The sequence below is a fragment of the Lemur catta genome, chromosome 20, assembly GCF_020740605.2.
Source record: "Lemur catta isolate mLemCat1 chromosome 20, mLemCat1.pri, whole genome shotgun sequence".
Classification (NCBI taxonomy): domain Eukaryota; kingdom Metazoa; phylum Chordata; class Mammalia; order Primates; family Lemuridae; genus Lemur; species Lemur catta.
In genome coordinates, this window is record NC_059147.1 from 15,812,693 (window position 1) to 15,827,124 (window position 14,432).

Below are 14,432 nucleotides of genomic sequence, written 5' to 3' on the forward strand. Positions count from 1 at the left end.
CAAATATAAGTTTTTGCTAATTAATTAACAAATTCAAGCTGGTTAAATAAAACCTTCTTCCAACACCTCCTATTTAATTGCAGTTTGGCACCAACAAATATATATCAAAATTATAGTATTTCCCCTGACAGGAAGCTCCTTCCTTCCACACACTGTTATGACTCTCTGCAGAGTACGCCAGAATTGCTGACAACCTTGAACACTGCTACAACAATATTACTATACTTGGCAGAGAAGTACCCTTGCGGCAAGAGAAAAGCTGTAATTTTGACTGTCACTTCACATTACACTAGATATTATTTCACTGTATACACATACACACACTCACAAACTCTTAATAGACTACAGTTTTCGCACTGCCTGCCTTTCCAATATAAATGGCAATATAATACTAGCGAACCGCCAATGGGATCCCAGTGAGAAACAAATGTTTTGCATTATGGAAACATCGTCAGAGGATGCCTTTTAAGGGATATTTCATTCCTTTGTCCCCCACTCACACCGTTAACACCCCAGCAGCAACTTCATAAGATAATCGCTTTGGTTATCAAAAAGAATTTTACTTTTTTTAAATCACCATGGCAGAGCAGAGTCATCGTTAACAAATTCTACGCTTGAAAATTTCCATGATGTGTAGCAAAGGTGGTGCCACATGATTCGTAATATTTTGGACATCCTTCAAAGTCTGATGCCTGATGTGTAAAATTTCGAGATTTCAAAATATATCCTTTTCCTACTATGCATTTCACTTTTCTTCTCACACGGATGAGTGTGTGAAACTGCAGTGACCGCTAGCCGTGTCACAGCCAAGGCAAGCTGAGCAAACATGAAACAGACCCACAAATCCTGCAAAACCTACACACTGTCCCTGCCAGAGAGCAGCGCCTGTCTTTGCAGAGAGCTAAGTGCAACATATGCTTCCTTCTTACTGAGCTCACTCTGAAGCAGATTGGGCCAGGTTCCCTACTGTGCACTCCTCTCGCCCTAGCTTTGATTTACAAGATGGTATGTTAATATCCCCTCTATTTGTCCCAGGCAAGGAATTCAGTGATGATGTCAATAGGAGCTCCAAATGGAGAACTCCCTGGAATCCAGAGCACAGGTCTCCAGGATGAATACATAGGTGGAGAAAATTACAACGTACCCCAAGGAGAGAAGGCTAGAAATGGCAACAAGGCAAGAAAGAAAGCATCCTTACATCATCTTTTAGTAACCAGTTCACCCCTTACATAAACCCGGCAGGAAGTGCTCCAGAAACAAGACTATTCAAAAGAAAACAGGAGCTTCTTTCTCTACTTAATCTCTGCCATCCCTTCTTTCCCCTCTTTTCTTCTTTTGAATTACTGTTTCAGAAGATTTAAATAAGATTTAAACTTGTTTTACTGAGTCAAAGAAAAGCAACAGCAAACTCTTTGCCCTCCGTTAAGAGAATGTATCCAAAACTTCACCGGGTCTGCTGACCACACCAAATTTAACGAGGTTCGCAAATGAACTAGAGTAAGTTTCCCACAGTGACACATTAATAATAAGTTCCTTATCCCATCTATCCCAAGCCATGAATATGTAATGTTATAAAATGAGTCCTTTTCACACAACGGAACCTCAGACGTGAATAAATAAAAACTATCCATCACAAGCCTGTGAAAAATTAATGAGAGTTCAGAGACACAAGGAAAAAATGGGGACCAAGGAGAGATGGCCCAGTTCATAAAAGCCTCCCTCCTAAATTTCAGATAGTAAATATTCCAGCCTCTGCTCCTCACCCAATTTCCAGGTAAGGGTGTGAATGATAGATTTTATTTTTAATGGACTAAAATCTCGCAAAGCCACAATTGAGGCAAGCTACGGAGGGATCACGACCACACAGACTCAATTTCCCATCCCATAAACGTGATCCCAACTTCGGCGGCACAGCTGGAGTTTATTTATTGTATTATTTATAATTCACAGCCAACCTACTTCCAGAAGGATTGAGGTTTCTCATAGCAGTTATGACAACAGGGAGAAGAGTAGGGCTCTTGTCAAGCTAAGACATCAGGAGGCTGGAAAAGCCCTGTTTCGTCCATCTTTCCTTGACATCTCTAGGGACACACGGTGCATGATTAAATTGTACGTACCACTTAAGTTATAATTAGTAACCCTGTCAATACCACTTGCTGGGTACCCACTCTCTGCCCAATGCTAGCGCTATGTTTGAATAAGCTCCCATTCTCCCTCACTATTACCCCATTTGATGAATGGGTAAATTGAGGCACAGAGGAGCTAGCTAACCCACCCCAAGTCTAAGAGCTGGTAAGAAGCAGAGCCAAAGAAAGAGCATTGGCTGGCTCCAAAGCCCCTGCCCTCCCCACCTGTGGCCATTTGCTACCATTCATAGGTTAGGGCATAATAAATATTGCCTTGATAACCTCCCTCTTGCCATCCCAAATTCCCATATGAGTTATTATATGCAAGAAAAGAGGAGACTCCAATCTGGATTCTGACCTCAAGAGTTTACAAATCAGTAGGGGAACCAGGATGAGTTCAGAATTACTATAAAGTGCTTTTTTAAGTGATAAGTCCATCAAAGACAGAATAAGTGCATGGAGAGTTGGAAGGAGGAGAGATGACTCTCTGCAGATGGAATCTTGAAATTCAATGGGTTTGAAATTATGAGGAGTTAGACATAAAGGGAATGGAGGACAGGGAGTGGACATGGGACTCATATTCCAAGCTGAAGGGACAGCAGGAAAGGAACAGAAGCATGCAGCATTTTGGGAGATGAAGATGTAATTCTAGTTTAGCTGAAATATAGGGTATAATGGGAGAGTCAGTTGGGGTTTTAGGAATAGATTTCTTTGTAGTGTAAACTAAAAATAAAATTCTAAGCCCCCTGATGATTGAACAGACCGCATCTTGGCCAAAGGGACCCCAGAAAAACCTTAAAAATGAGTTCCCAGCCATGAAGGGAAGGGATGTCAGTCATACATGTCTCATTATACACCCTGCCTTTTGGAGTTCAGATGAAGAGGAACTAAGACCATACAAGGCAAAGGTTAACTCGCACCCGCAGGCCAACAGTTTGCTTAATAGATCACTTTGAGTCAGTATGCTGTGGCTTCCTCTGTGATTAACAGATTTCCTTATCTTAAAGCATTCCTTTTTACCGATTCCAAGCCTTTAGATAGCTTTATTTCTTAAACCAATTACAAATCAAAGAAGCTCTGAACCCAAGAATCTATAAACTGAAAGCCACTGCTTCAAGATGTTCCACCTGTTAAGGACAAAAGCAACGTATACCCTCTGTGTATTGATTTACAATTTTACCTGCAATTTCTTTCTCCCTAAAATGTACAAAACCAAACTGTAAACTGGCTGCCTTGGGCACATTTTCTCAGAACTTCTTGAGATATGTTCCCTGGGCCACAGTCACTCATATTCAGCTCAAAATAAACCTCTTTAAATCATTTTACAGAGTTTGGTTTTTTTTTTCCCTGTTGACAGTAGTTTGAAAACAACTAAGCAATTTTGGAGACAAGCAGATCCCCCGGGGTTGGGTGCTGGGCTCTCCAGTCCAAATCTGCCAATATAACTATGCCTGGTCAAACCCCATCCCATCCATTCCTCCAGTGCCAGACCTAAATGCAGATGCCAATGGATCACTTCCACGTGGATGTCCTGCAGGCATCTTGAATTCAACATAGCTAAAACTGACTCTCCATCTTTCTACCACATCCATCCCATTTTCCATCTCCTGTCTTCAGAGACGGTTCCACTCCACACTCTACTGTCCAAGCCAGAAATCCCCAATCAGCCCTCAATTCTTTCTTCCACATTGACCATGCCTGTCATCCCTCCTATAACTGTTGGCCTAATCTGGTTGATTTCATCCCCTTGGCATCTCTCAAAATTGCCTCCTCTTCCCTTTACTCACTGCAACCACGTTTGTTCAAGAGCTCATCATTCCTTGCCTGGGTGACTAGAATCATTTCCCAGCAGGTCTCCCCACCCTCCTTTCTCACTCGGCTGCCAGAATGGTCTCCTAAAAGGCAAATCAGATCATTTCACAACTCTGCTCCAAATTTCTTCTAGGGCTCCCCACAGCTTGGATTTAATAAATGTTTATTGAATGAATGAGCTCCCTGAATACATGCTGCATGCTGTTCTCTGCCTGGCACAGTGGAGGTCAGGCTTCTGTGGAAATGTACTTCTGAGCAGAGTTATACAAGAAACAAAGTGGTTTATTCTGAATTCCACACTTCCTCAAAACACTGATCACCTTAGAGAAACCTAAAAAGTACAACCACATGGGGAACAAGGATGGGAAAGTAGGCGAGGACCAATTCAAGGAAGATCTGGAAGGCTAGGAAATTTGGACCGGATCATCAGGCCATGGGACATCATCAAATGTCTTCTAAGGATGGACGCAATCAGAGCTACACTATAGGAAAGCAATAGGCAGCATGAGGAGAATGCACTGGGAGGTGGAGAAACAGAAGATTTTGTCACTGACAAATTCTCCCAGAATTAGGAGAGCGGAAATGAAGGAGACATGAATGAAAGAAATTACCAAGAAAAAAAAATGCCTGCAATCAATAACCATTTATTGTGATGCCCCAGAATTTGGAGATGGGACCTTAATGACAAACACTTCTCAATCTTCAACATACCTGCTGTTTGATGTTTCTTTGTGGAGGTGAAAGGCAAAAATACATCAAGCAACCCTTCTCTTCTCTGGTAAGTCCTATATGATTTTAAACAATGAGGATATGGTGTGGTGAAGTAAACACAGCATTATCCTTATTTTATTATTAGCACTATTATTATTAGCATTATTCCTACTGTTGTTATGAACAACTACAATATTCTAAACATTTCCCATTGCCTATCCAAGGTGCTTAGTACTTCACATGATCATCTTACTTAATCGTCACAAAGTTTGGGGTCATTCTATATAGGTAATGAAGGACATACTATTATTACTTACTGCGGCATATTAAAGATGACTGCAAATTCTTTGACACTTCTACCATCAGAAAGTGGGTTGTATGTCTGCTCCCCTTGAATCCAAGGGGGCTTTGTAACGGCTTAGTACATATAAGTGATACTGTAACAACTTCTAAGCCAGGCCTTAAGAAACTGGCAGCTTCTATTTCCTATCTTTTGGAACGCTTCCTCTGGGAGCCCTGAGCCACCATGTAAGGACTTCCCTAAGTCTGCCATGTTGGAAAGCCCATGTGTAGGTCTCTGGACAACAGTCCCAGTTGAGCCCAGCATTCCAGTCATCCATGTGAAGGTGCCAGACACGTGGGTGACCATCCTGGACCAGCTGAGGGCCAGTCTGACACATATACCAGCAGAGTACCACTGGGTGATCTCAGTCAACACCACAAGGAACAGAAGAGTCATCCAGCTGAGCCCTGCCTGAATTCCTAACTCAAAAAAATCACAAGACCAAACAAAATGGTTGTTGTTTTAAGCACTGGGCTATGTTTCAAAGCAAAAGATGCTGGAAGCAATCAATTACTTTGGGGGTAACTTATTATATAACAATACATAAATTGGAACACTCTCATTTTACAGATGAACTACCTGTTCCTCCAAAAGCCTGGCTGACTTACCAAGTCTCCTAGCTGATAAGGCAGGCAGCCTAGATTAGAACCTCAGTCTGCCTGATCTGCACACAATGTTCATTAAGCACTCCCTGAAAAAGTTAAGGCTAGAATGGAGTAGCAAAAAACTAAATTCCCCATGCTCTTTGGACTGTGTGAATTCTGCCAAAATGCCTTACCTCACCGCACATGATTTACTTGTTAAGTATAGAAGGCTGAATCATGAGAAAACTGCTTCCCTACGTGACTCCCCTTTCTTCTCCATGCAGTCTCATGTGACTATTTTCAAGGCTGGAAAAACTAACTTCCATAATGACCAAAAAGTAAAGATAAACCCAAGGACAAGAGAAAGCCTCCCACCCCAATCGCTTGTCCTCATTGGGGTGAACAGACACTGAATTCCTATCATCCTATAAGGAAAACAAGAAAAAGAGATGTTGAATTGAATTACTATTTAATACATGGGCTTACTCCCTAAATCCAGATTTTTAAGAATTCAGAGCCGTGAAACTCTCATGATTGGTTGCCAGAATCTTGAGATGTCCAGTGACATTCAAATGCTGGAACTACCCAGGAAGGTGATAACTATGGGCAAGTTTGTAGCTTATGACAATGTGAAACTTCAGCACGATGGGGTTATGTTTTAATGCACGAGATGCTGGAAGCAAGAGTGCGCTTACATGGGCTCGTGATTTCCTTTGACAAGATACATGCACTCATTCCTCCAACCTAAGCAAAATTCCCAGGATGAAAACAGATTTGAAAGTCAGGTGGACAAGAAAACCATCTGTGGATGGGATAAAGTACAAAATCATCAAAAGTAATTGTTTAAAAAAACATGACTCAAGATGACACAGAATAGCATCCACAGACCTATTCTTGGTTACTTAAAAATAGAATTTAAAGTAATTAGCTTAATATTGATGTAATACTAGAGCTCTATAAACTAAATCTAAAAATCTTAATTTGACACTGAATTATCCCAAATTAAAGAAAATATTTTCAAGCCACTAAATACTGATATATTTGCAAGATAATGAGACCTTTCAGTGCAACTGTTTTACCTGAACACAAACACAGAATTTGAAAGTGAATCTGTTTAAGTTTCCGAGGAAAAACTGCTTTACCTCTCTCATTTCCTGCTTTGCTGTGATGGATCAAGAAGTATGAAACATTTTAAGATCCTTCCTCTTATGTCTGATTTCATCAGATATATCATCCTTAAAAGAGTAGAAGTATCTACAGACCACATAAATTCTCCCAAAGTACGCAGACTCATCAACTTAAAGGAAATGAGGTACAACCAGCATAAATTATAAAAGAAAGTTGTAAAAAAAAAAATACTGCTAGTCACTTTGAAAATGGGCCAAAATCATGTCTAGATTCAATGCAAAATAAGCTATCAAGTAAATATCAGCTCTGGGGCCAGTTTGAATCCCAGTACCAATGTTATGGTGACACAACTGTGGGTGAGGCCTCAAGGTGGTAAGAATCTCCATTTCTTCATCTTCAAAAGGGAGAAACTATGAAGCCTACTTCAGAGGACTGTGTCTAAATCAACTCTTGGTAAGTGCCTAAGAGTTGCACAAGAACAGTGTGATGTTGTAAATACCTATCACGGTAAGGCAGCAGGGAGTTAAGAACACAGGTGTGGATGGACTGTGTTCTAATCCTGCCTCCACCATTTACCAGCTATGTGGCGTTGGGTGCATTAACCAGTCTGTGTGAAGAGACTCAAGTACTCAGCTCTATGAAGATACTTACTGTACTAGCCTCATAGAGCAGCTATGAGGGTGAAAGGCAACAATGTGTGCAAAGTGCACATAATTAATGGTATTTGCTTGCTCTTATTAATGTTGTACTTACTATGTATTGGATACTACATTAACAGCTTTCTCTATATCAGGGGTTGGCAAATTTTTCTGTTAAGGGCTAGATAGCAAATACCTTAGTCTTTGGGGTACATATGGTCTCTGTCATCATCTTCTTTTTAATATTTTTATGGGTTCTAAAAAATCATGCTGCAGGCTGGATATAGGGCTATAGTTTGTTCATTCCTAGCTCTTTACAATCTCAGTTATTGATTAGGTGATTTTCAAACTGTGAAAAGTCTATGATTTCACTCTACTTGTAAGCTAGTGAGTTAGCTGCCAAGTTCTGTGGAAGCTGGCAGAAGACAAGAGGCCCTGGGATCAGATACAAAGGAATTCATTACTCATGGCAGAGCAAGCAGCATGAGCTTCACTTTTGCATTGATCCTCCTTGCCCTGGTCCCCCGTCCCACAGGGGTGATGTGGAACAGCCCAGGTGGATGCTGTGCCTATAGTGGGTTTGGGTCACAGCTAAGGAATCCCAGCCGTATGAATGCCAACCTTTATCAAGCAAATCTGTCTAAATTTTTCCTAGAGGGAGACATTATCATGCTGGACAGTAAACAACCCTGTCCTCTGTTCCCAAGGGAAACACTATCTCTATCTTCCAAGGTTCTTTGCTATACAAAGTTCCTTAAAAAGATAACCTGAAACAGCAGCTGCCAGTAACTCTGTTCCCAAGACCTGTGAAAACACGAGAGACCCGAGGAATACTCTCTCCAAACAATGATCGGCAGAAGAAAATGCCAAACCTACCATTATCTTAATCAGAGGGTTTTTCTATGAACGAATCAAGCAGATTTATAGTTTTTAAAAGGTACCCCTAAAAAAAAGAAGTTGACAATTTTGAGTCTTAACTTTGAATGCCATGGAGATTAAAAGTTAGATCTGTGACATCATGCACATCATTTCTGCTGAAAAAGTACGTTTAGTTAAAAACAGAAACCAATTTGTAAATGCGAATTAAATGCATGCTCCACAAAAAATATCTGGTGGAAAAAAAAAATCCTTACATGTAGATATAAATGTTTCCTGACAGATGTAAATGAAAACTAATACAGTGACATTTTTCAAATTAGCCATTGGAAAACATTGTGTGTGTGTGTGTGTGTGTGTGTGTGTGTGTGTGTGCATGCATGTGTGTTTTAGAACAGCCTAAGCATTTTTCAGTTATGTTAGCCTAGGAAAGTATTTAAGAAAAGGATAATAAATAATTAATTCTACTGGCTGGAAGCTGCAACTCCTTTCTGCGTCCACGATATACATCGAAATGCTGTTTAAATTATAGGAGCAAATTGATTCAAAGGCTTCCATTAGTGAGATGGCAAACAGGTTTGAAGTTGGCTAATAAATTTTAGATAAAGATACAGCTTTTGATGAGGATGGCAACGCTGGAGTACTGATCTCCCAGTCACCAGTTTGTTAAATCGGTGGCTGAAGTCTAGATTTCTCCCTGTCTCGTAACTCACTGTGTTAAACAATATGTCACAGGGCAGCACAGGCAGAGGCAAGTCGGAACAGCTGCCGTGTGAGCCACCAGCACGGTCGTGTGTGGCGGCTGCTTACAGAGCTGGGGATAACACAGGACCCAGGTTGATGTCAGCATCCCTTCCCAAGTCTCTATCCTATCAGGGTTTACAGAACATTAATCTAGGCTGATTAGGCCCACCTGTGACATAAAAATTTCTACCCATGATATGTCTTGCAGCATAAAGTCATGTCTGACATACCAATTAAGAAAAATTCTTAATCAAAATCAAGAAATTATGCATGAAGCTCTTAATTCCATTTGGATACATGTATTTTAGCTGGCTGCAACCTGCTGCTCTGGGTTGTGGAATATTATGCAGCTATTGAGAAGAATAACTGAAAGCCATACTCACTAGTCTGAAAGGATAGACACCATATACTTTCTAGGGAGGAAGAAGTATGTATCCACTTACTTTAGGAAAAGAGAGCAAAATCTTATATATGTGTTATGTATATTAACATGAAGAAAGATGTTATAGAAGTTAATAATTATGGTTACTTCAAGGGAGTAGAATTGGAAGGAGGAGTAGAAAGGTAAGGAAGTTTTTTTTCTTTTTCTTTTTTTTTTTTTTTGAAGACAGGGTTTTACTCTGTTCCCCATGCTAATGAACACTGGTGTGACAGAGCTCACTATAACCACAGACTCCTGGGCTCAAGCTATCCTCCTGCCTCAGCCTGCTGAGTAGCTGAGACTAACAGGCAATTGCCTCTACCTCCAGCTACATTTTTTTATTTTTTATATACATGAGATCTCTCATTAACATTGCCCAAGCTGGTCTCTCCTGCCTCAGCCTCCCAAAGTGCTGGGATTACAGGCGTGAGCCACAACACCTGGTCTGAAAGGAGGCAGGGAGGCGGGGTTAATGCCTCCATTATATAGCTCTGTAATTTTTTAAAAATTATTCAAATAACTATGCATTTCTTTTGTAATTGAAAAAAATATAACCAAAAGCAAACAGCATGAAGGCTTGTGCAGTTTGCACAGAATTGTACAATGGTCAAGTTGCTTATGTGCACACACCACACTTGGCCATAAGGACAACCCAGGCTGACAACATAAACAGAAAAACAGTGACAAAAGAATTCAAATTTACACTTTCTCAAGTTTGTACCACATACCAATGGGGGTGGGAGGAATAGAAGGCTTTTTTTTCTTTTTTGGTTGTTAAAGGAATACTATATTTTCCTTTCTTCATTTCACAGCCACTTTTTAAACAGAGCCATTGTGTAGTATTCCCAGCCTTGGCCCAACTATGGGAAAGGCAGAATCAGTAAATGAAAATTTCAGAGCAGACACTGTCCCTCACTACATGTGTATCTGAAGCAGCCCAGGTGAGCAGGATGAAGACCTCGCAGGCAGGTCTCAAAGAGAACAACGTCAGCTGGTCTGCAGCTCATCTCTGGAGCTTGGTGTACACACCTGGGTTTCACTGCCAATGACTGTGCACTCCTCAGGTGCTCGTTCTTCACGAGTTCCCTTCCAAGGCCGGCCTTGGCAAGACGGAAGGACAGGGATGATGCATTTAGATCACATTGCCCTCTGTTAGGGATACTCATGAAAGGCACTGAAACTTAACACTCACTTTCAAATTTTAGTGGACTACAAAATAAAATATCCAGATTGTACAAATGGAGAAAATAAGGTGAAGAGTTAGAGTCATTTATTTTTAATTAAGTTCTTAATTATTGAACAAAACAAGTAATTAATTTCCACATGGCTACATTAAGCATTCCACACTTAAATGAGGCAGAAAGAACAACTGAGAAGTATTTTCTCCCCTTCCTTGAGTTAATAGGAGATATAAAATTACATGTGTGTGCGTGTCTTTGTGTGTGTATATGACAGAGAGAGAGAAACAGGGAGATGGACAAAGGGAAATCATAACTGGCATTTATCAAGTGCTTATTGTATATGAGATGAGGTTCAAAGTGATGAGTCTAGCTATGTGAGCTCAGTTAATCCTCTTACGATCCAATGCAGTGGGCACTCACTACTTCTTCCATTTGACTGGTGAGGATTTGAAGTTAAGAAAAATCAAGGAGCTCACCTAAGTTCCTACAGCTAGCCAGAGCAAAACAGAGACTGGAACCTAGTTCCAGAGAGTCTTCTGGTCACCCTACCATATCCTGCCTTCCGAAAAAAGGATCAGGAAAAGAGCAGGACAAAGGCAGACATGGAGACTACAGATGCAGCAGCCAGGCTTTCTGGGAAAGGGCAGACAGTAAATATTTTCGGCTTTATGGGCCATACAGTCTTTGTCCCAACTATGTAACTTTGCTGTCATAGTGCAAAAGTAACCACAGACTACTTGCAAAGAAAGAAGTATGGGACTGGGTTCCAATAAAACTTTACTTATGGACACTGAAATTTGATTTTCATACAATTTCCACATGTCACAAACCATTATTCTTTGCATTTTTCTTCCAAAACATTAAAAAATGTACAAACCATTCTTAGCCCATGGGCTGTACAAAAACATATGGCAACTACAGTCCATGGACCCCTCACACTGGAGGCATCGTGATGTGGGGTGATGTGTTTGGGCTTCAGGGGCAGGCAGGTTGAGCTCAGGTTCTGTCCTTTAAAAAGCTTTGTAACCTTGGGCAAGTTCCATAACAGCTCCACACCTTAGTTTCCAGGTCTGTAAAATGGGGATTAAAAACATCCATCTTGTCAATTTATTTTGAGAATTAAATGAAACCACATATATATTGTGCCTAGCACAACTATGCTAGATACACGACAGACAATTTGTTCAGGAGTCTCTATTCTGCGCTAGGCTCTATTTCAGGAACTGGGGACACCACTGTGAAAGAAAGCAGATAAAATTTTCTGCCCTCATGTAGCTGACATTCTAGTGCTAAGGTTTCCAAATGTGAAAGCAACCCAACTTTTTACCATGTTATCTTAGCCCATCTGGGATGCTATGACAAAATACCTTCCACTGTGTAACTTATAAACAACAGAAATTCATTTCTTACAGGTCTAGAAGCTGGGAGGCCCAAAGTCAAGGCACCAGCAGATTGGGTGTGTGGTGAGGGCTCCATCTCTGCTTCACAGATGGTGCCTTCTTGCTGGGTCTCCATATGGCAGAAGGGTGCAAACAAGTTCCCTTGGGCCTCTTTTATAAGGGCACTAATCCCATTCCTGAGAGCTACACCCTCATGATGTCATCACCTCCCAAAGGCCCCATCTCTTAACCCTGTCACATTGGGGATTGGGTTTCAACATACCAATTTGGGGCGAGATATAAACATTGGGACCATGCCACAAATTAGGCTTCACCCGTTGAAAAATAAGTCAAAAATGCGGGTGGGTGTTCTGTTGTCAATCAAGTCTTGCAAATCACTAATCCAATCCACAAGGCTGCAAGATGAATCTCATATATGTAAAACACAAACATGGATACTACATGGCTATGGTTGTCAAACACCTCAGACAGTTATGTCGATAACTATGCTCTCCTGTGTTCCTGGATGTGTGACTAGAAGATGGGATTCATGACAAGAGGAGGAGAGGAAAAAGAAACCCTAACTCCATGTGGTTTAAAAGAAGCAGCTCCATGCACGTGTTTGTGCTCTCAGCCGAGAGCATAATTGCACGGGTTCCAAAGCCCCAGCTAGCCTCAATCGCTAAAGATTTTCAGGAATTGCTCCTCCTATCCTAAATAAATAAATAAATAAATAAATAAATGGGATAATTTGAGGGGAAGTAAACCAACAGAAAAGGCTATCATCTCCTGACCATGGCTCAGGAAGGCATAATTTCTCCACGTGTGTAAAAATAAAACTTCTGAACTCAACTCTCACCACACTGGTGCGGTGGCCCGAAACAGCCTTTCAGACGGGTCACCAGGAGAAACTATGCCTTGTGGGCTATAACTCACCTTTCTCCCAAGTGGGTCTCTGCGGCCCTCTGTGGTGACGAACAAATTAACACCAAATGTCACTTTATAATGGTCAAGACCCAAGAAGTGATCACCATTACAGCATGCACAGACACACTTAGGGCAGGTGGCCAGAAACAAACCATCCGGAGGAAAAAAAACGCATATTTCACTGCTCCACAGCAAAAAGGCTTCACAGCCAAACACATATTTCTCTGTTGCATTAAGGGCAAAGTCGTGAGATGGCAAACAGGCTGGATTTTTAAAGGATGAAATACAGCAAGGCTGTGTCCACACTGGCCAGCCCAAGAAGCACACTGGTGAGTCCATGCCAAGGCAGAGACTTCTAGAGCCTGTGATTTGGCCCCACTGGAGGTGGGTAGGCAGGGAAAGGGGATATCCTTCCTACTTACTCCAGATAAGTGGCAGATAAATCTTTGGGAGTCCTGGCTTAGGCATTCTTCTCATCAGTAATTATAAAACCAAAAATTATGATCTACATTTGAGTGGAATAAAATGGACTAGTGGTCCGTTTTTTTTTTTTCTTTTTTTTCCCTCTCTGTTGAAACCCCCATGACAAAGTCTCTGCAAAGCTGTAATAACTTCACCGTAAGTAACAAATCAGCTGAAGCCAACTAAGATTCATTCATTAAGAGGCATTTAAAGTCACTGTAGGGCTATACTGGACAGCTGTTGTTCTTACCTGTTCTGTACTCATCTCCCCTTCTTCTGCTGATAGCGTCCCCATTCACCTTCAAGCAGCCCCTCTTCCCCAGTGCACTTGGTGGGAGGCTGACCCCACCTGCTAGATCAAGAAGTGAGCACATGACCCTAGATAGACCAATCAGAGACGGGCACAACAACTGGTTCAGAGCTGGCCAAATGACTCAGGTTGTTCTAATTTGAGTGAAGCCCTGCACACTGATTGGAACTTCTGGGAAAAGAGAATAACTCTTGTCCTGGGGTCTCAAATGAGGAACACTGGCACATTTTACAAACACTTTAATTATCCTAAAACAACAGAGTAAAATCAATCGATCTCTTTATAAATAGATGAATAGAAAATAAAATAAAATTGGCAAGCCTGCAATTAATGAAGCAGCCCTATGAACAAAGCTTTTGTATGAAACCAAGCCTTTTCTCCTGTCACTGTGTGCCAAGAAAATAATCCTAGTAGGAAAAGGGTAGGCCCATTATTACTAAAGAACAAAAACAAAAAGAGGTTCCCCAATTGATCTAAAACTGATAAAACTCAATTATAAGCCTTGAAAGTATTTAATTAATATTCTATCCTCAGTCAATTTAATAATGACTTCATACAATACTGTTAGATAAATCTTAAAATCCTGTTTCCCTAAATGGCCAATTTCCTTTTAAAAAACAAAAACTCAGCGATTCCACAAAAGAGTTCAAATTCCTAAAATGGGCAGTTAAAGCCCTCCTCAACCTGATCCCAACTCAACTTTCCAATTTTCCCACATATTCCTTAAAATGCAACTTCCATGGGAAAAACTTTTTGTTTCATTCACAGTTGTATCCCCAAGGCCTAGAAT

The 14,432-nt window shown here is 41.0% G+C and overlaps 1 protein-coding gene across 4 annotated transcripts in view; it reads right to left on the reverse strand.

The window, feature by feature from the left end:
* WWOX (WW domain containing oxidoreductase) overlaps positions 1–14,432 on the reverse strand; it is a 903,487-nt gene that overhangs the window by 754,037 nt on the left and 135,018 nt on the right. Inside the window, exon 6 of one of the 4 annotated variants that reach the window (XM_045533590.1) lies at positions 11,355–11,634. The exons of the other annotated variants lie outside the window; for them this stretch is intronic. Coding sequence (XP_045389546.1) covers positions 11,575–11,634 — 60 coding nt within the window. The 3' untranslated portion in view covers positions 11,355–11,574. Of the gene's footprint in view, positions 1–11,354; positions 11,635–14,432 lie in introns of those variants that run through there. 4 annotated transcript variants of the gene reach the window in all.